Below are 16,587 nucleotides of genomic sequence, written 5' to 3' on the forward strand. Positions count from 1 at the left end.
ACGATTTACGACGGTTACGATGGTATTACCTTTTCTCCACGATACTTTTCTTTTTCTTTCCCTTCTTCCGCCGTATTTGAGTTAATCACGATGGTTGGTCGCTTTACGTCATCGTGTACGAGGGACACGCCGAATAAAGTTTGTGGAAAATCATTACTCCACGGATCCTTTTCATCGCGTGTTCCAAGATAGCCGTTGGTGGAATTTTCGACCTCGTTTAAGACCCTTCAACGAACTGAAATCTGCTCGCCAAATTTACTCAGAATTCAATGCTTTTCAATTACAAAGATTTTCCGGTTAACCGTTCCTTAATTAAACATGTAACTATACCGAAACGTTTAAATTACCTTTTGAACCTGGTATACAGGTCAAAACTACTCCAGTTTACTCTCATTTTTTCAGATCGCCCCTTTCAATTTCGCTGCGCGGAACGTCGGGAAAGGAACTCGAATACGAACGACTATTTCTTTTCTTGCCCCTCGATATCCGCACTACGCACGCGTTCGTTAGGCGTTCGCGACCGTTGCCACGTATGTCTTCTTCCAAATATTCGACGGAAGGATGTAGGAAGCATGTCGGCCTTACACTTTCATGATATTGCGCTTTGTATCGCGAAGCCATCGACAAGAGTTCCGTCGGCGAGTGCCGCCACGAATATATGGGCGGTGTAAAGCAGACCAGTAAACAGCTACATACCGTTTTATACGAAAGTCCCAAAAATGGAGGCGAAAATTACTTTTTTGCGGATTGGAAAGATCAACAATAAATTCTTACTTATTATACAACGCAAACCAGAAGAAAAAGAATAAAAACAAAATAACGCATTTGCAATTCGTACGTCGCTTGATGGGTCAATTAATTGGGCATTTTCGTGACGCCGACCTCAAGACTACTTCATCATCTTCTGGAACAGCAGAAAGACTAAACGGCCTTTTACATGTCATTCGGCGAGATGACACAGAAGGAAGTAAAGATCGTGTGGTATGTTGTACACGGAAAATCAAAGGTAGCAGAAGAGAATCGATGTACTATTATGCCACTCGTTTGGTTAAACCGGCCCTGCATACACGCAATTGCTTCGAAAAATACCACACCGTGCAAGTATATGAAAGGAGTCATAAACGTAGCAAAAGTAAGTATCTTTTCCTGGATTTTGACAGAAAAATTCTGTTATATTCAAACAAAGTCCTAGTTTTTATTACGCAAATGTTTTTTCGCATAGAATTAACATCAATGAATAAACGGATAACAGAAGAATTAAACGAAGTGGAACTAGTACAGTGCATAAAAGTACTATTGAAACCAAGCGAAAACATGAAAAGATCGAATTCCGTACCCCGATTACCTATAGAAATCATGTCTATAGAAATCATCTAAAGCACAAAAGATAAAAACAAGAAAAAGGATAGCAACACGGGGAACCAATCATCCTACAAAGAATTAGTACATTAAAATAAAAGATCAAACGCAACGGTGAAAAATTACTAGCGTTGCTGGAAAAGAAAAAGAAGAGCAGAATAACAGAGGAACAACGAGAGTGAATACGAAATTAGAAAAGCTTTCCACAACTTCATAAGAAATTACTGGAAATGTAGAATGGAAAACATATCCAAATAAAAACCCAAAGAACCTTCACCATCGATTAACTGCGTCTTCCGCCCAAAAAACCACAACATAAGTGATATACTCTGACACAACCAGAACGGATACAAATAGGAACTCATGAAAGCCGACATGTACCGTCACACAATTCGACGAAGACAATAAGATAATCATTATCGAAAACCATGAGATACTAAACATACTAACATAGAGAAATAACATTTATTGTCTGGATGGTTATAAAGTATAAGGAGAAAGTTTAGGATATTGGCAAAGACGACTGAATTCCAACTGAAATATTCAGCATATACCGAATGGGAAAAACGGTCAGAGTCTACTTGGGGGTACGTGACTGCTGGGCCGCATGGGTACGCTCCGCGTTACATAGACGAAACCTTGAGTATCTCCAAATAAAGGGCCTAAAAAGGCTAATTTGGGAAGTCATAAACTAATCGTCTATACTAAAAGCACGCATTGAAACAGTCCACACACAAAATAGCCACATAAGAATATATCAAGTAACCAGCATAATCGCACAAACAACGAACAAACTGACGCAACGCATACTAAGTTGACAATCCAGATTTAATTCTATCTGACATTTCCACAAATTAAAATAAGTTAGATCTAACCTTCAAAAATGAACAATAAAAAAAAAATTATCGAATTTGGTAACATTGATTTAAAAGAACCTACCTACTATATTTACGCACCTTTCACACATCTACTCCTGCAGCATAATATTTAACAATTGCTTAAATGTCAACTATTTCTCCATTCTGGAAAACAAGAAAGGCGGTAGCATTAAAAAAAGAAGGAAAAGCAACAGTGATTCTGTCAGCTATACCGATGAATTAGACTCTTACTCAACATTTATAAAGTATCCGAATCTATGATAAATAACACTATATACATTGAAAATAACCTAATTCCGGGCACCCAATTTGGCTTCAAATTTAAACATTCAACGATACATGCAATTACAAAATTCATCATATATCTCTTGGGCAAGAGACGAGAGTGATTGCGGCGAAGCGGTGTTCATAGATTTAGAGAGGGCATTCAACACATTCTGGCTGGATTTCTTTCCTTAAGCTCGAAAAAGAGAGCTTCCACACCACGTAATAAAAATAATTTGGAAATCACAAATTAATATAAGCGAATTCAAAACAATTCTGTTCGGGCCGTACATTTCCAAAATATCAGATGCAAAAAGTAATTCCGCCTACACGATATCTACGATACAATAGCAACATATCCATCCCTCACAAAAAAGTCGTTTGCTATTTAGATATACATTCGGATTTCAAATCGAACAAACACACGAATCTACTGCAAACAACTAAATAATAAAGTAAAAATATTCTGCTGCAAACTTCTAATAAAGCTGATCCAGATGTACGGCTGCCCGATTTGATTTAAACAGAAAAGCCAAATTGGTTCAAATGTAAGTGTCTGAGATCATCCTCAATACATATTTAACCATTATATACCATTTATAGGTTATAGATATTTTTAGTACAGTAATATCGAATAACAAAACTAGTTACTTCAGCAAACGCTCATACCACATTGAGTACACTCGTTCTCGCATTCTTCTCCCGAAGAAAGGAATAACAATATTGTAGAAAAGTGTCACTTTTGTAGCGACTTAAATTCAATCATTAACTGAAATGTTAAAAATGTAAATCCGACACAAAATATTGTATGGCTACGTCATACCGTCGCGTAACGGTACTTTTGCCAAAACCACATTCCAACTGAAATTCTTTCTTTATTAAGAATATATACGTGTAATATGTGTTTTCTCGGGCAATAAATGTTATATATATGTCGGGTTCACATTATGACTAGGGTTAGGGGCGTGAAACGAATCTTCATTTGGATTAGACATTATTGTTATGCAATATTTACTACTGCAAATAGGATTATTACAGCATTTGACAAGTAACCGTGGTAATTGGATACTCGAGAAGCCAATGACAATGATCCTAGGTTCAATAACGAATCCGCGGTCAGCGGGATAACAAAATGCCCTTTTTTTCAAAGTCCAAGTTCTACTCAACTTGCTTGTCTACGCTACAAGTATTACTAAAATAACTATTTGTTAAAAAGTAGAATATTCACCGAGCGTAAAGACGCTATGTAACTCGCTGATGTGACCCCACGAGAGAATAACTTTCCGTCGTGATGATGCTGCAGAGGAAAACTATGATGGGGTGTGTCGCAGAACATGAGATCATCGGATTCGCGGAGAGATGCCTTCGTCCGGAAAGTGAGGGAAAGTGACGTTGAGAGAAAGTTGCTAGCAGGAAACATCGTTCGTGAGAAACATAGATTTCCCCTATCTTTTCGTAGTTGGGACAAAAACTGTTTGTCTGTTTGAAGGACCTTAGTTAATTATATCTTGAGATTTATAACGGGTCCTCAGGCTAGCTGAACATGTACTGTGGAGATGAAGAGGATCTGCATGTCGTGATCCACGAACAGCAACGGTTGGAATGTTTACTGCCGAGTGCCACTACAACTATTTTTTTTTTTTGTTGAGGTTATTTGATGTATAAACAGAGAAAGTCGTGAATAAATTGTAAGGTAGATAATATATTTTCATACAGAAGTGTAATTATAAGTAAGAATACAATTTGAACTGGTCCAAATCCGCACGCTAGCAGTGTTACCCTATAACTGAAAACTCCGAAGCCAACGTCGCCTGTCTACTGTTTAAGGTCTGTCTTCGTCGCTGTCTTTTGTCTATACGCTCTCGATGGTTTCAGTACTTGAGAAAACTAAAAAGACCAGATGTAGAGTTTTCCTGGAAGTAATGACCACTTCAACACTTTTTGACGAGAGCTACACGATTACTCCCTACCTTTGTTAGACAAAACGTTGATTCCTTGACCGCGGCTACGTTCGGCGACTGGTTGTCGCCTCGAGCCGAAGCTCATTGTCACATATCTCGAGAAACTACAATCGGATTGAATGACGATAATTGCTTAATTACGGCTATGGTAGAATCTAGGTTACAGTGTTAAGGGATCTTCCCAAAGTTCCAAAGGGAAGGTTCCGGTGTCCTTTCATCTCCGACGTATAGAAATATAAATAACACTCGTTCTCGTCCATTTACGGAAGTCAAGCAGCGCTATGGATAGTACTTAGATAGATTACACCAAATAATAGTCATAATTTAGAACATGTTACGTAACAAACAATTTTACGTAACAGCCAGAACAGTTTAAACAAAGTATCTAAAATCAAAGACGACCCATACCAAGAAGCCGTGAACTCCCCCATTTTATTTAATTTATAGCGATGTAAATTGTAGCGCAAATAGCGATAAAAATAAAGAAGCGATAATATTCGCGAATGACCTACTAATATGCGCGAGAGACAATAAAGCTTTAAAATCCGAAAGCCATCTACAACAAATATTCGACAAAATGCATGGCTATTTATAGACAGTAGAAATTAATATAAGCAAGTGAAAGACAATTTTATTTTAGCTGTACACCTCTGAAATATTAGGGACAAAATACGATGTACGCAGATATGTCAAGAAATTTCTCTTATACGACAGCAACAATACCAACCAGCCAATGTTTCGCGCAATGGAAACACGAATTGAAGACTAAGTTGAAAAACACGATTTCAAACTACTTGCTCAGGCTGTTGTTTTAGAATCATCTCGTTATCAGACCAACATTTGCAGAATAATCACTGAGCAGACGTAAATGAAATTGATAAATAACGAATTCTTTGCAATAATAATACTTAACAATGAACAAAAAGGAGACATTTTGCAAACGGGACCAGTCAATGGACTACTCTTAAAAGATGCAAAAGGTTTCATCTCGATAGCTCGATCCAATCCAGAATAACTGATGAATCTGTATACATAAAAATTGAATTTTTGTAAAAAAAAAAATAGTTTACAAAAAAGAAATGGAAAAATATTTTATATCTGAACCAACGGAAAATTATGTCTTACGAGGAGCAAAAAGTGTCATTCCGATTGATCAAGCCGTTTCCGAAAAATCGGTAAACATAACAAAAAGATAAATATACATGTCGAATTGAGACATTTTCCACCTTTTCCAATGTCGATGTCATGAAATGTAAACCTTTCTTCGCATTTCTAGCAACAACTTCTAAGTCAGTACTGTGTACTAAAATAGCATCTAATATATTTGATAATATAATTGATTAGTTTCAATTCCATTCTTTTTAAACAAAAAATGCTATTGGTTATTTCCAATTACTGAGTAAATCGCTTGTCATGAAAAACTGCGCACTACTTGTTTTCCTGCAAAATTCGAAATCCTCAAACCCTTCAATAATTTGTTCATTTCAGTGGAAACTAAAATATCTCTTTATTGACATTTTTTCGTATAGAAGAACAGAGTTCCCGTCAAAATCATTTTTTCGCTACTTTCATTCTTAATGAATCAAACAAATTTCGACATGTACCTAACCAAGTATTAATTACACCGAATCAATGAATGATTATGCCAGGACTTGAAATATTAAACTTGCGAGTATCACGAATTTCTACTCAGAGAAGGTGAAACGTAATATGGCGTTAGAAAAACACTATTCGTCTGCCAGGAAGAGATAACTGCATCGGTATAAACATTAAACTGAAACCACAGATTCTACACGCGTTTGCCTTTTTCAGGCATACATCACTACTGTTACTGAAGATAAATTCTCGCCTACGCTTTCTAATGCTTTACGCTTCACTCACTCTCTCGTTGTCCTTACTTGAATACAAACAAAGAATAGTATTCTTCCCTAATCTTCCAGAAGAACAAAAATTATTTTTAATAGCGATACGTTACAATTTATAATCGTACGTCTATTACAACCTGTTGTTTTTATTTTAAAACAAACAGAAATACATACCTTATCCAAACATCAACGATATTTTATCAACAAGTGACGGTTATTATATCAACTGAAATTTTGTGGTATATTTACTTAACACGCAAAATAACAAGTCATCTGGTGGCACCAATTGATATCTACTTTTATTTTATGCATTTCATAGTAAAAGATCATTCGCATTTGTATATTAACCCAAATATAACATAATCTTAAACCTAAATTTACTAATTGTGGATATTTATTGACAGATAGTAATTTAAAAATTCATATCCATACTCATTCCTATTTTGCACATTTTTTTGTTTTGAGAGGAGAGGAGAATGCAGTTACGCATAACTAGGTACGTTAGCGCGCGCCTGGATTATGCGGGACTTGGCAAGATAATAGCACCTCTACCCACCAAAAAACCCCTCCTCTGTCTCTCTCCTCTATCGGTACAAGAACCAACCCTGGAACCACCTCTCGGCATTACTTCAGGGTTGGTCTTCTTACTGAGTGTACCTCTCATCTTATTATGATCTTCTTCTAGTTAATCCTCTCCTTCTTCTCTCCATGTTCCTCTCCTTATCTTGTCTACCTGATTGAGCTATCATTTTCTTTCGGCAAAGCCCTTGGAATCTAGCCCAGTTCTCCTCGCTATTGACGACCACGTCGACTACGTTATTGGTTGCCAGTATTTCGCCTACGTAATTATCCAACAACGTACTTCCATTGTCCCATCTGGGGCAATTGAACAACGCATGCTCTGCATCTTCACCTTCGACATCACAATCCCAGCATCTTGGGTGTGTCTCTTTCCTAATCGTTCTCTATTAAAAATGCAGGCGTCGTCAATCAGCTTTCTGGTCCAATTATCCTCTCTGCAGTAGAGCTACTCTTCCCTTCATCTTTTATTCGATCACTATAGACATCTTCGGAATGTTATTGTTTTTCCGTATTGCTAGGGCTTTGACACATATCGGTGTGGCATAAAGCACCACCGACTCCCGCACTCCGTAATAGTTTCCTAACTGAGTCGATGGGCCCATTGACGATGTCCTAATCGCTCCTATTAGGGTATCAACCATGACACACACCTTTCCTAGATGTAATGAGAATTTTCTATTATTGTCCTATTGCACCCCAAGATATCTAACCTTCTATTTAGTCATCAACAGGTACTTGCCCATATTGACGTCCTTGACCTTGTGATACGATTTCCGGTAAGTAGAATCACCTCCGTCTTGTCTTGAGCTAATTTCAATCCAGTTTCGGGACACCACCAATTCTTCCGCTACTTCAATATCGGGCCTACCACCAATCGTGGGACTCCTCTGAATTTTCCTACTAGGCTTAAAGGGATCACCTTCCTCGTCCCCCATAATCCTCGGTGCAACCGATATGGTGACGTTGTGACTTATTCTGATGTCCGACACTATCCTTGGGTTTTCAATACTAACCGCCAACCTCTTGCTGTTCGCCTTTGCCCCAGTCGCTGCTACTGTACAAGGGGGTGCCTGGGGTTCCACCTCCTAGCCAAAACCGTTCGAATGTATCCAATCATAACCGAAAGAACTCGCCAAGTCGTCAACAAAGAGCCAGTATAATAGAAATAAGACATATATAACGAATAAATAAATAAATAAGCATCTAGGAGCAACACATAGTAATATCCTCATAATTAAATATTATCTTAGAAATTTCTACACAGCTACAATAAACTAAATCTATCAAGCTAAATTTATATAACGCTAAACTAAACTAAATATATCAAGCTAACGCCTGCGCTTCAATAAGAGGCCTGATGATACATACGCAGATCACCGCATGTATAAATAGATAATATAGTAATAAATAAATAAACAATCAGCTAACTAAATAAATAAATAAATGAATAATAACCAAATAATAAATAAACCAACATAACTAATAATAAATATTAATAATAAATAAGTAAATAAATAAATAATATCAAAACAAATAAATAATAAATAATCAACCAATAGTTAAATAAATAAATAAATAAACGAGTAAAGTAAATAAATAATATATATAAGAAACGCATATACCTGCATTCCCCAACCCACACGACGCCGCGTAACTCAAATAAAGCCTCCACGTACGCAGCACCCTTCGTACTCATTTATTCTTATTTATTCACCAAGGAAGTTTGGCTCGAGTGGCAAAATAAATAAAATAAATAAAATAAACGATATATAACTAGAACTCTGGTCGACCCGACTTTATTTCTTCATAATAGGAACTTAAGCCGAGCCGGCCGTACATACCCTAGTGTGCTGCCCGTAAGGTGGCGACGCCACACATCGACGCGACAAACCACCTCGCCTGCGCATCGTTCGGCACCACGCGTACGTCCTGCCACTACCATTACAATAATGGCGTCAAATCTATCCACGTGCGCGTCTCGATATTAAAGAAAATCGCGTATTTCTTGTATCCCACGTTGTCGCGCAATGCGAGTGCTACATCACATCCAGTAATACTCAATAACAATTCTTACCCGCTAGTATAAACTCTACGGCGAATACAATCCTCTCCACGCCACGCAGGTGCTCGCCGAGCCCCTGTTTGCCAGCGGGAGCCCGCGACCCGCTGCCCAATCGGTAAGCGTCCGTCCCCGAGAGTTGGTCCTGGGATTTCCCCATTGCATCGAGTGGGCATTGAAGTCCCAGAGGACGAGTACCTTGCGGGGGAGGCATCTTCCGACGCACCCGCCGACCCGTTCCAGGAAGTCCCTGTACGCAGCCAGGTCGATGTTGGGGGAGTCGTATACCGCTACCACCATTACTCCACTCCCGTATGGTCTGGAAGAGCAGATCTTGCGCCCCTCTCGACCTACAGAGATTGCATTGGAGGAGGCGCTTGAACTACTCGGTCACCTCTATGGCCTCCTCCCGACCATCTGCCGCTGCTGCTTTGGCGGTTCTCCCTGGTGTCCTTTCCGCAGCTGCTGGCTCGCGGATTGGTCTCCGCCTCTTGACTTTCGGGGGGGGGGGCATTCCGCACCGCCCATCCTGTGATTGGCGGGCGTCGCGAGCGACTCGCACAGGGAGCACTTGGGAGCAGAGGCGGGACAGCCTCTGGCGCGGTGTCCGCTTCCGCCGCAACTGTAACACAGGTGCCCTCGATCCTCGTTGGGCACGCATGTTGCGCGTACGTGCCCCACCTCCAGGCACCTGAAGCGCTGCAGGGGCCGCTTCGGGATGGCTCGAATCCTGGCGGTTGACCAGCCCAGGGCTATTTTCCCTGCCTGGGATACTTTCCTGGCTCCTGCCACCGGGCACTTGATCCAGGCAGACCCTAGGCCACCTCTGCCGCCGTTCTCGCCGACCTGAACCTCCGCGCAGCCGCATCCTGCCGCCGAGGCCAGTGCTTTCCGCAGCTCCTCCTTCTTGCCCGAGATGTCTATCCCGGTCTCTCGAAGCTCCGCCATCCAGGTAGGCGTGGCGACTCTCGCCGCAGTTGGGTATAGCGCCTCGGCCAGACGCGTCGCCAGCAGCGTCGCCAGCAGCGTCGCCAGCAGCGTCGCCAGCAGCGTCGCCAGCAGCGTCGCCTTTTCCCTGTCCCTGTCTCCAGGGACTCTGATGATGATGGCGCCCGTCATCGCCTTCTTCATCCCCACCTGCTCCACGTCGAGCTCCGAGAGCGGGACCTTCGCTCCGGCTGCCTCGAGGACGTCGGCGTACGATATCCTTGCTCCCTCGTTCAGCGTCAGAGTCACCGCGGATGTTCGCGGTGCGCGAGGGAGCGTGACCGCCTCGGTGCCTGCGACGGTCCTCTGCTTGTTGCGGCGGCGCTCGCTTTCGCCGCGCCTGTCGTCCTGGTCTGGGATTGCCGCTGGCGTACCCTCGTCGGCGGTGCCACGTTCGCCCCTTTCCTCGCTGTCTCTCCTCCAACGGCGACGGCTGTCTTCCTCTGATTTTTGTTCTTCCGTCTCTTCTTCCTCGCCTCTACCACTCTCCACTCCCCACCCTCCTGCTCCCTCGGGAGCGTAACGTCAATTCACATCAGAGACCAGGCCACACACCACGGACAGGATGGCACCCAGATGTCTGCATATCCTTGGCGCGCACCCTCAATAGCCTTAGAGTAATGTTGTCTCATCGAAATTTGTTACTTTTCATCCAAACTCCAAGGTAAATATATTAAATTAATATACACAATGTATCCGGTTGATCTCAGACCACACATATATTTCGAAATCTATTTTTTATTTATGCCAAATTTAAATAGATATTATTCGTTTTATATGATTAACAAACCATTCCTTATTCAAATCAACTATATAATATTTTCTCTCTTGTTGTGCTTCTTAACTCTTATCATTCTAGTTGAAATTATAAATATTCGATTCAATTGCATTTTGTTCTTAATCGAAGTGCCCCAGGATCAATGGACAATCGACGTGGAGACCGAATACTAGTTTTCTTGCCATTATTTCGCGGTTGTGCGTTCGGAATGATGAATACGGCAATAAGTTGCGGTGCAGCTGTGTACATAATGCGAAATTTCGAGATGGAAACGTTACTCAGTTCCGTAGAAAAATACAGAATTACGCATATACCTTTGGTCCCTCCAGTTTTAATTGGTCCTGCGAAGCATCCAATGGTGCCAAATTGCGATTTTAGCAGCGTGAGAGAGATCGTTTCCGGTGCGGCAACGCTTCCGCCGGATGTAAATTTTTCGTCCAAACTACCTAACGTAATACGATATAACGTTATTCTATAAAACGTAATACGTTATAACGTTATACGATAAAACGCAATACGTTATAAAATTATATTATATAACGTAACACGTTATAACGTTATACCATATGTCGTAATACGTTATAACGTTATTCTACATGACGTTAAACGTTATAACGTTATGCCATATAATGTTATACGTTATAACGTTATTCTATAAAATGCAATACGTTATAACATTCTACCATATAATGTAATACGTTATTACGTTATTCTATATAACGTAATACGTTATAACGTTATACTAACTAACGTAATGCGTTATAGCGTTATACTATATAACGGAATACGTTATAACGTTATTCTATGTAACGTTATAAGTTATAACATTACACTATATAATGTAATACGTTATTAAGTTATACTATATAACCTAATACGTAATGACTTTAAACTATGTAACGTAATACGTTATAACGTTATGCTGCGTAACGTCATATGTTATAAGGTTACACTATATAATGTGATACGTTATAACGCTATACTATATAACGTAGTACGTTATAATGTTACACTGCCTAACGTAATACGTTATAACGTTATACCACCTAACGTAATACGTTATAATGCTACACTACCTAACGTAATTCGTTATAACGTTATACTATCTAATGTAATACGTTATAACGTTATACTATACAATGTAATACGTTAGAACGTTATTCCATAAAACGTAATAAGTTATAACGTTATACCATGTAACGTAATACTTTATAACGTTATTCCATGTAACGTCATACGTTCTAGCGTTATTCTATCTAATGTAATACGTTATAAGGTTATACTATACAATGTAATACGTTAGAACGTTATTCCATAAAACGTAATACGTTATAACGTTATAGCATATATCGTAATACGCAATAACGTTATTCTGTGGAACGTCATACGTTCTAACGTTACACTATATAATGTAATACGGTATATCGTTATTCTATATAAAGTAAGACGTTATAACGTTATTCTGTGAAACGTCATACGTTATAACGTTATACTACCTAACGTAATACGTTATAATGCTACACTACCTAACGTAATTCGTTATAACGTTATACTATGTAATGTAATACGTTATAACGTTATACTATACAATGTAATACGTTAGAATGTTATTCCATAAAACGTGATACGTTAGAACGTTATACCGTATATCGTAATGCGCTATAACGTTATTCTGTGGAACGTCATACGTTCTAACGTTACACTATATAATGTAATACGTTATTACGTTATACTATATAACCTAATACGTAATGACTTTATACTATATAACGTAATACGTTATAACGCTATACCATATAACGTAATACGTTATAATGCTACAATACGTAACGTAATACGTTATAACGTTATACTACCTAACGTAGTACGTTATAACGTTATACTATACAATGTAATACGTTAGAACGTTATTCCATAAAACGTAATACGTTATAACGTTATAGCATATAACGTAATACGTTATATCGTTATAACTTTACACTATAAAACGTAATACGTTATAACGTTATAGCATATATCGTAATACGTTATCACGTTATTCTGTGAAACGTCATACGTTATAACGTTATACTACCTAACGTAATACGTTATGACGTCAAACTATATAACGTAATACGTTATAACGTTATACTACCTAACGTAATACGTTATAACGTTATACTATATAACGTAATACGTTACAACGTTATTCTATGTAACGTCATACGTTATAAAATTCTACTATATAAAGTAATACGTTATAACGTTATACTATATAACGTAATACTGTATAACGTTATACTATATAACGTAATACGTTATAACATTACACTATAAAACTGAATATGTTATAACGTTATACCATATGTCGTAATCCGTTATAACGTTATTCTATAAAATGCAATACGTTATAATGTTGTACCATATAACGTAATGCGTTATAACGTTATACCATAAAATGTAATACGTTATAACTTTATACTATATAACGTAATACGTTATAACGATATTCTATGTAACGTCATACGTTACAACGTTACACTATATAATGTAATGTGTTATTACGTTGTACTATAAAACGTAATACGTTATAACGTCATACCATATAACTTTATACTATAAAATGTAATGCGTTATAACGTTAACCAATAAAACGTAATACGTTATGACGTTATACCATATAATGTAATACGTTGTAACGTAATACTATATAACATAATACGTTATTACCTTATTCTATATAACGTAATACGTTATAACGTTATTCTGCGGAACATCATGCGTTATAACGTTACTCTATATAATGTAATACGGTATAACGTTATACCATATAACGTAATACGTTATAACGTTATACCATATAACGTAATACGTTATAACGATATTCTATAAAACGTAATACGTTATAACGTTATACCATATACCGTAATACGTTATAACGTTATTCTATAAAGCGCAATACGTTATAACGTTATACCATATAACGTAATAAGTTATAACGTTATTCTATGTAACGTCATCCGTTATAACGTTACACTATATAACGTGATACGATATAACGTTATACGGTATAACGTCATACGTTATTGCTTTACACTATATATCGTAACTCGTTATAACGTTATACTATATAACGTAATACGTTATTACGTTATACTATATAACGTAATACGTTATAACGTTATACTACCTAGCGTAATACGTTATAACGTTATACTATACAATGTAATACGTTAGAACGTTATTCCATAAAACGTAATACGTTATAACGTTATGCCATATGTCGTAATACGTTATAACGATATTCTGTGGAACGTCATACGTTATAACGTTACACTATATAACGTAACACCGTATAACGTTGTACCATATAACGTAATACGTTATAATGTTATACTTCCTAACGTAATACGTTACAATGTTATACTACATAACGTAATAAGTTTTAGCGTTATACTATCTAATGTAAAACGTTATAACGTTATTCTATATAACGTAATACGGTATAATGTTATACTATATAACGTGATACGTTAAAACTTTACACTATAAAACGTAGTAACTTATAACGTTATAGCATATAACGTTATACGTTATAACGTTATAGCTTATAACGTAATACGTTATAACGTTATGGAAAATAACGTAATACGTTATAACATTATTTTATGTAACGTCATACGTTATAAAGATATACCATAAAACGTAATACTTTATAAAGTTATCCTAAAAAACGTAATACTTTATAACTTTATACCATAAAACGTAATATGTTATAACGTTATTCTATAAAACGTAATACGTTATAACGTTATACGATATAATGTAATACGATATAGCGTTATACTATATAACGTTATACTATATAACGTTATACCGTTATAACGTTATTCTATATGACGTCATACGTTATAACGTTATTCTGTAGAACGTCATACGTTATAAAATTATACGATATAACGTAATACGGTATAGCATTATACTATATAACGTAATACGTTATAAAGTTATTCTGCGGAACGTCATGCGTTATAACGTTACTCTATATAATGTGATACGGTGTAACGTTATACTATATAACGTAATACGTTACTACGTTATTCTGTCTAACGTAATACGTTATAACTTTATACTATAAAACGTAATACGTTATAACGTTATTCTATGTAACGTCATACGTTATAAAATTATACTATATAAAGTAATACATTATAACGTTATACTATATAACGTAATACGTTATTACGTTATACTATATAACGTAATACGTTATAACTTTATACTGTATATCGTAATACGTTATAACGTTATACTATATAGCGTAATACGTTATTACGTAATTCTATATAACGTAATACGTTATAAAGTTATTCTATGTAACGTCATACGTTATAACGTTACACTATCAAACTGAATATGTCATAACGTTATACCATATGTCGTAATTCGTTTAAACGTTATTCTATAAAATGCAATACGTTATAATGTTATACTCTATAACGTAATACGTTATAACGTTATACCAAATAATGTAATACGTTATAACGTTATTCTATAAAATGCAATACATTATAACGCTCTACCATATAACGTAATCCGTTATAACGTTATTCTATAAAATGCAATACGCTATAATGTTATACCATATAACGTAATACGTTATAATGCTACACTACCTAACGTAATTCGTTATAACGTTATATTATCTAATGTAATACGTTATAACGTTATACTTTATCACGTAATACGTTATAGCATTATACCATATAATGTAATACGTTATAACGTTATACTATAAAATGCAATACGTTATAATGTTATACCATATAACGTAATACGTTACTACGTTATTCTATGTAACGTCATACGTTATAAAATTATACTATATAACGTAATACCGTATCACGTTATACTATATAACGTAATAAGGTATAACTTTATACTATAAAACGTAATACGTTATTACATTATACGGTATAACGTAATACGTTATAACTTTACACTATATAACGTCATACATTATAACGTTACACTATATAACGTAACTGGTTATAACGTTATACCATATAACGTAATACAGTATAGCGTTATACTATATAACGTAATACGTTATAACATTACACTATAAAACTGAATTTGTTATAACGTTATACCGTATGTCGTAATTCGTTATAACGTTATTCTGTAAAATGCAATACGTTATAATGTTATACCATATAACGTAATACGTTATATCGTTATACCATAAAATGTAATACGTTATAACTTTATACTATATAACGTAATACGTTATAACGTTATACTATGTAACGTTACATTATATAATGTAATACGTTATAACGTCATACTATATAACATAATACGTTATTACGTTATTCTATCTAACGTAATACGTCATAAAGTTATACTATAAAACGTAATACGTTATAAAGTTATTCTGCGGAACGTCATGCGTTATAACGTTACTCTATATAATGTGATACGGTATGACGTTATACTATATAACGTAATACGTTACTACGTTATTCTGTCTAACGTAATACGTTATAAAGTTATACTATAAAACGTAATACGTTATAAAGTTATTCTGCGGGACGTCATGCGTTATAACGTTACTCTATATAATGTAAAACGGTATAACGTTATACTATATAACATAATACGTTATAACTTTATACTATAAAACGTAATACGTTATAACGTTATTCTATGTAACGTCATACGTTATAAAATAATACTATATAAAGTAATACATTATAACGTTATACTATATAACGTAATACGGTATAACGTTATACTATATAACGTAATACTTTATATCTTTATACCGTATAACGTAACACGTCTTAACGTTTTTGTATGTAACGTCATACGT

General features: G+C 36.4%; 1 protein-coding gene across 1 annotated transcript; it reads left to right on the forward strand.

The window, feature by feature from the left end:
• Positions 1-846: 846 nt before the first annotated feature.
• On the forward strand, positions 847-1,377 carry LOC117240846. Its single transcript, XM_033506867.1, has 2 exons — positions 847-1,132; positions 1,223-1,377. Exons 1-2 carry the CDS (start codon positions 847-849, stop codon positions 1,375-1,377), a joined length of 441 nt encoding a protein of 146 aa, XP_033362758.1.
• The last annotated feature ends 15,210 nt before the right edge of the window (positions 1,378-16,587 follow it).

This window comes from Bombus vosnesenskii, unplaced genomic scaffold (assembly GCF_011952255.1).
Source record: "Bombus vosnesenskii isolate JDL3184/JDL3185 unplaced genomic scaffold, Bvos_JDL3184-5_v1.1 scf7180000014997, whole genome shotgun sequence".
Classification (NCBI taxonomy): domain Eukaryota; kingdom Metazoa; phylum Arthropoda; class Insecta; order Hymenoptera; family Apidae; genus Bombus; species Bombus vosnesenskii.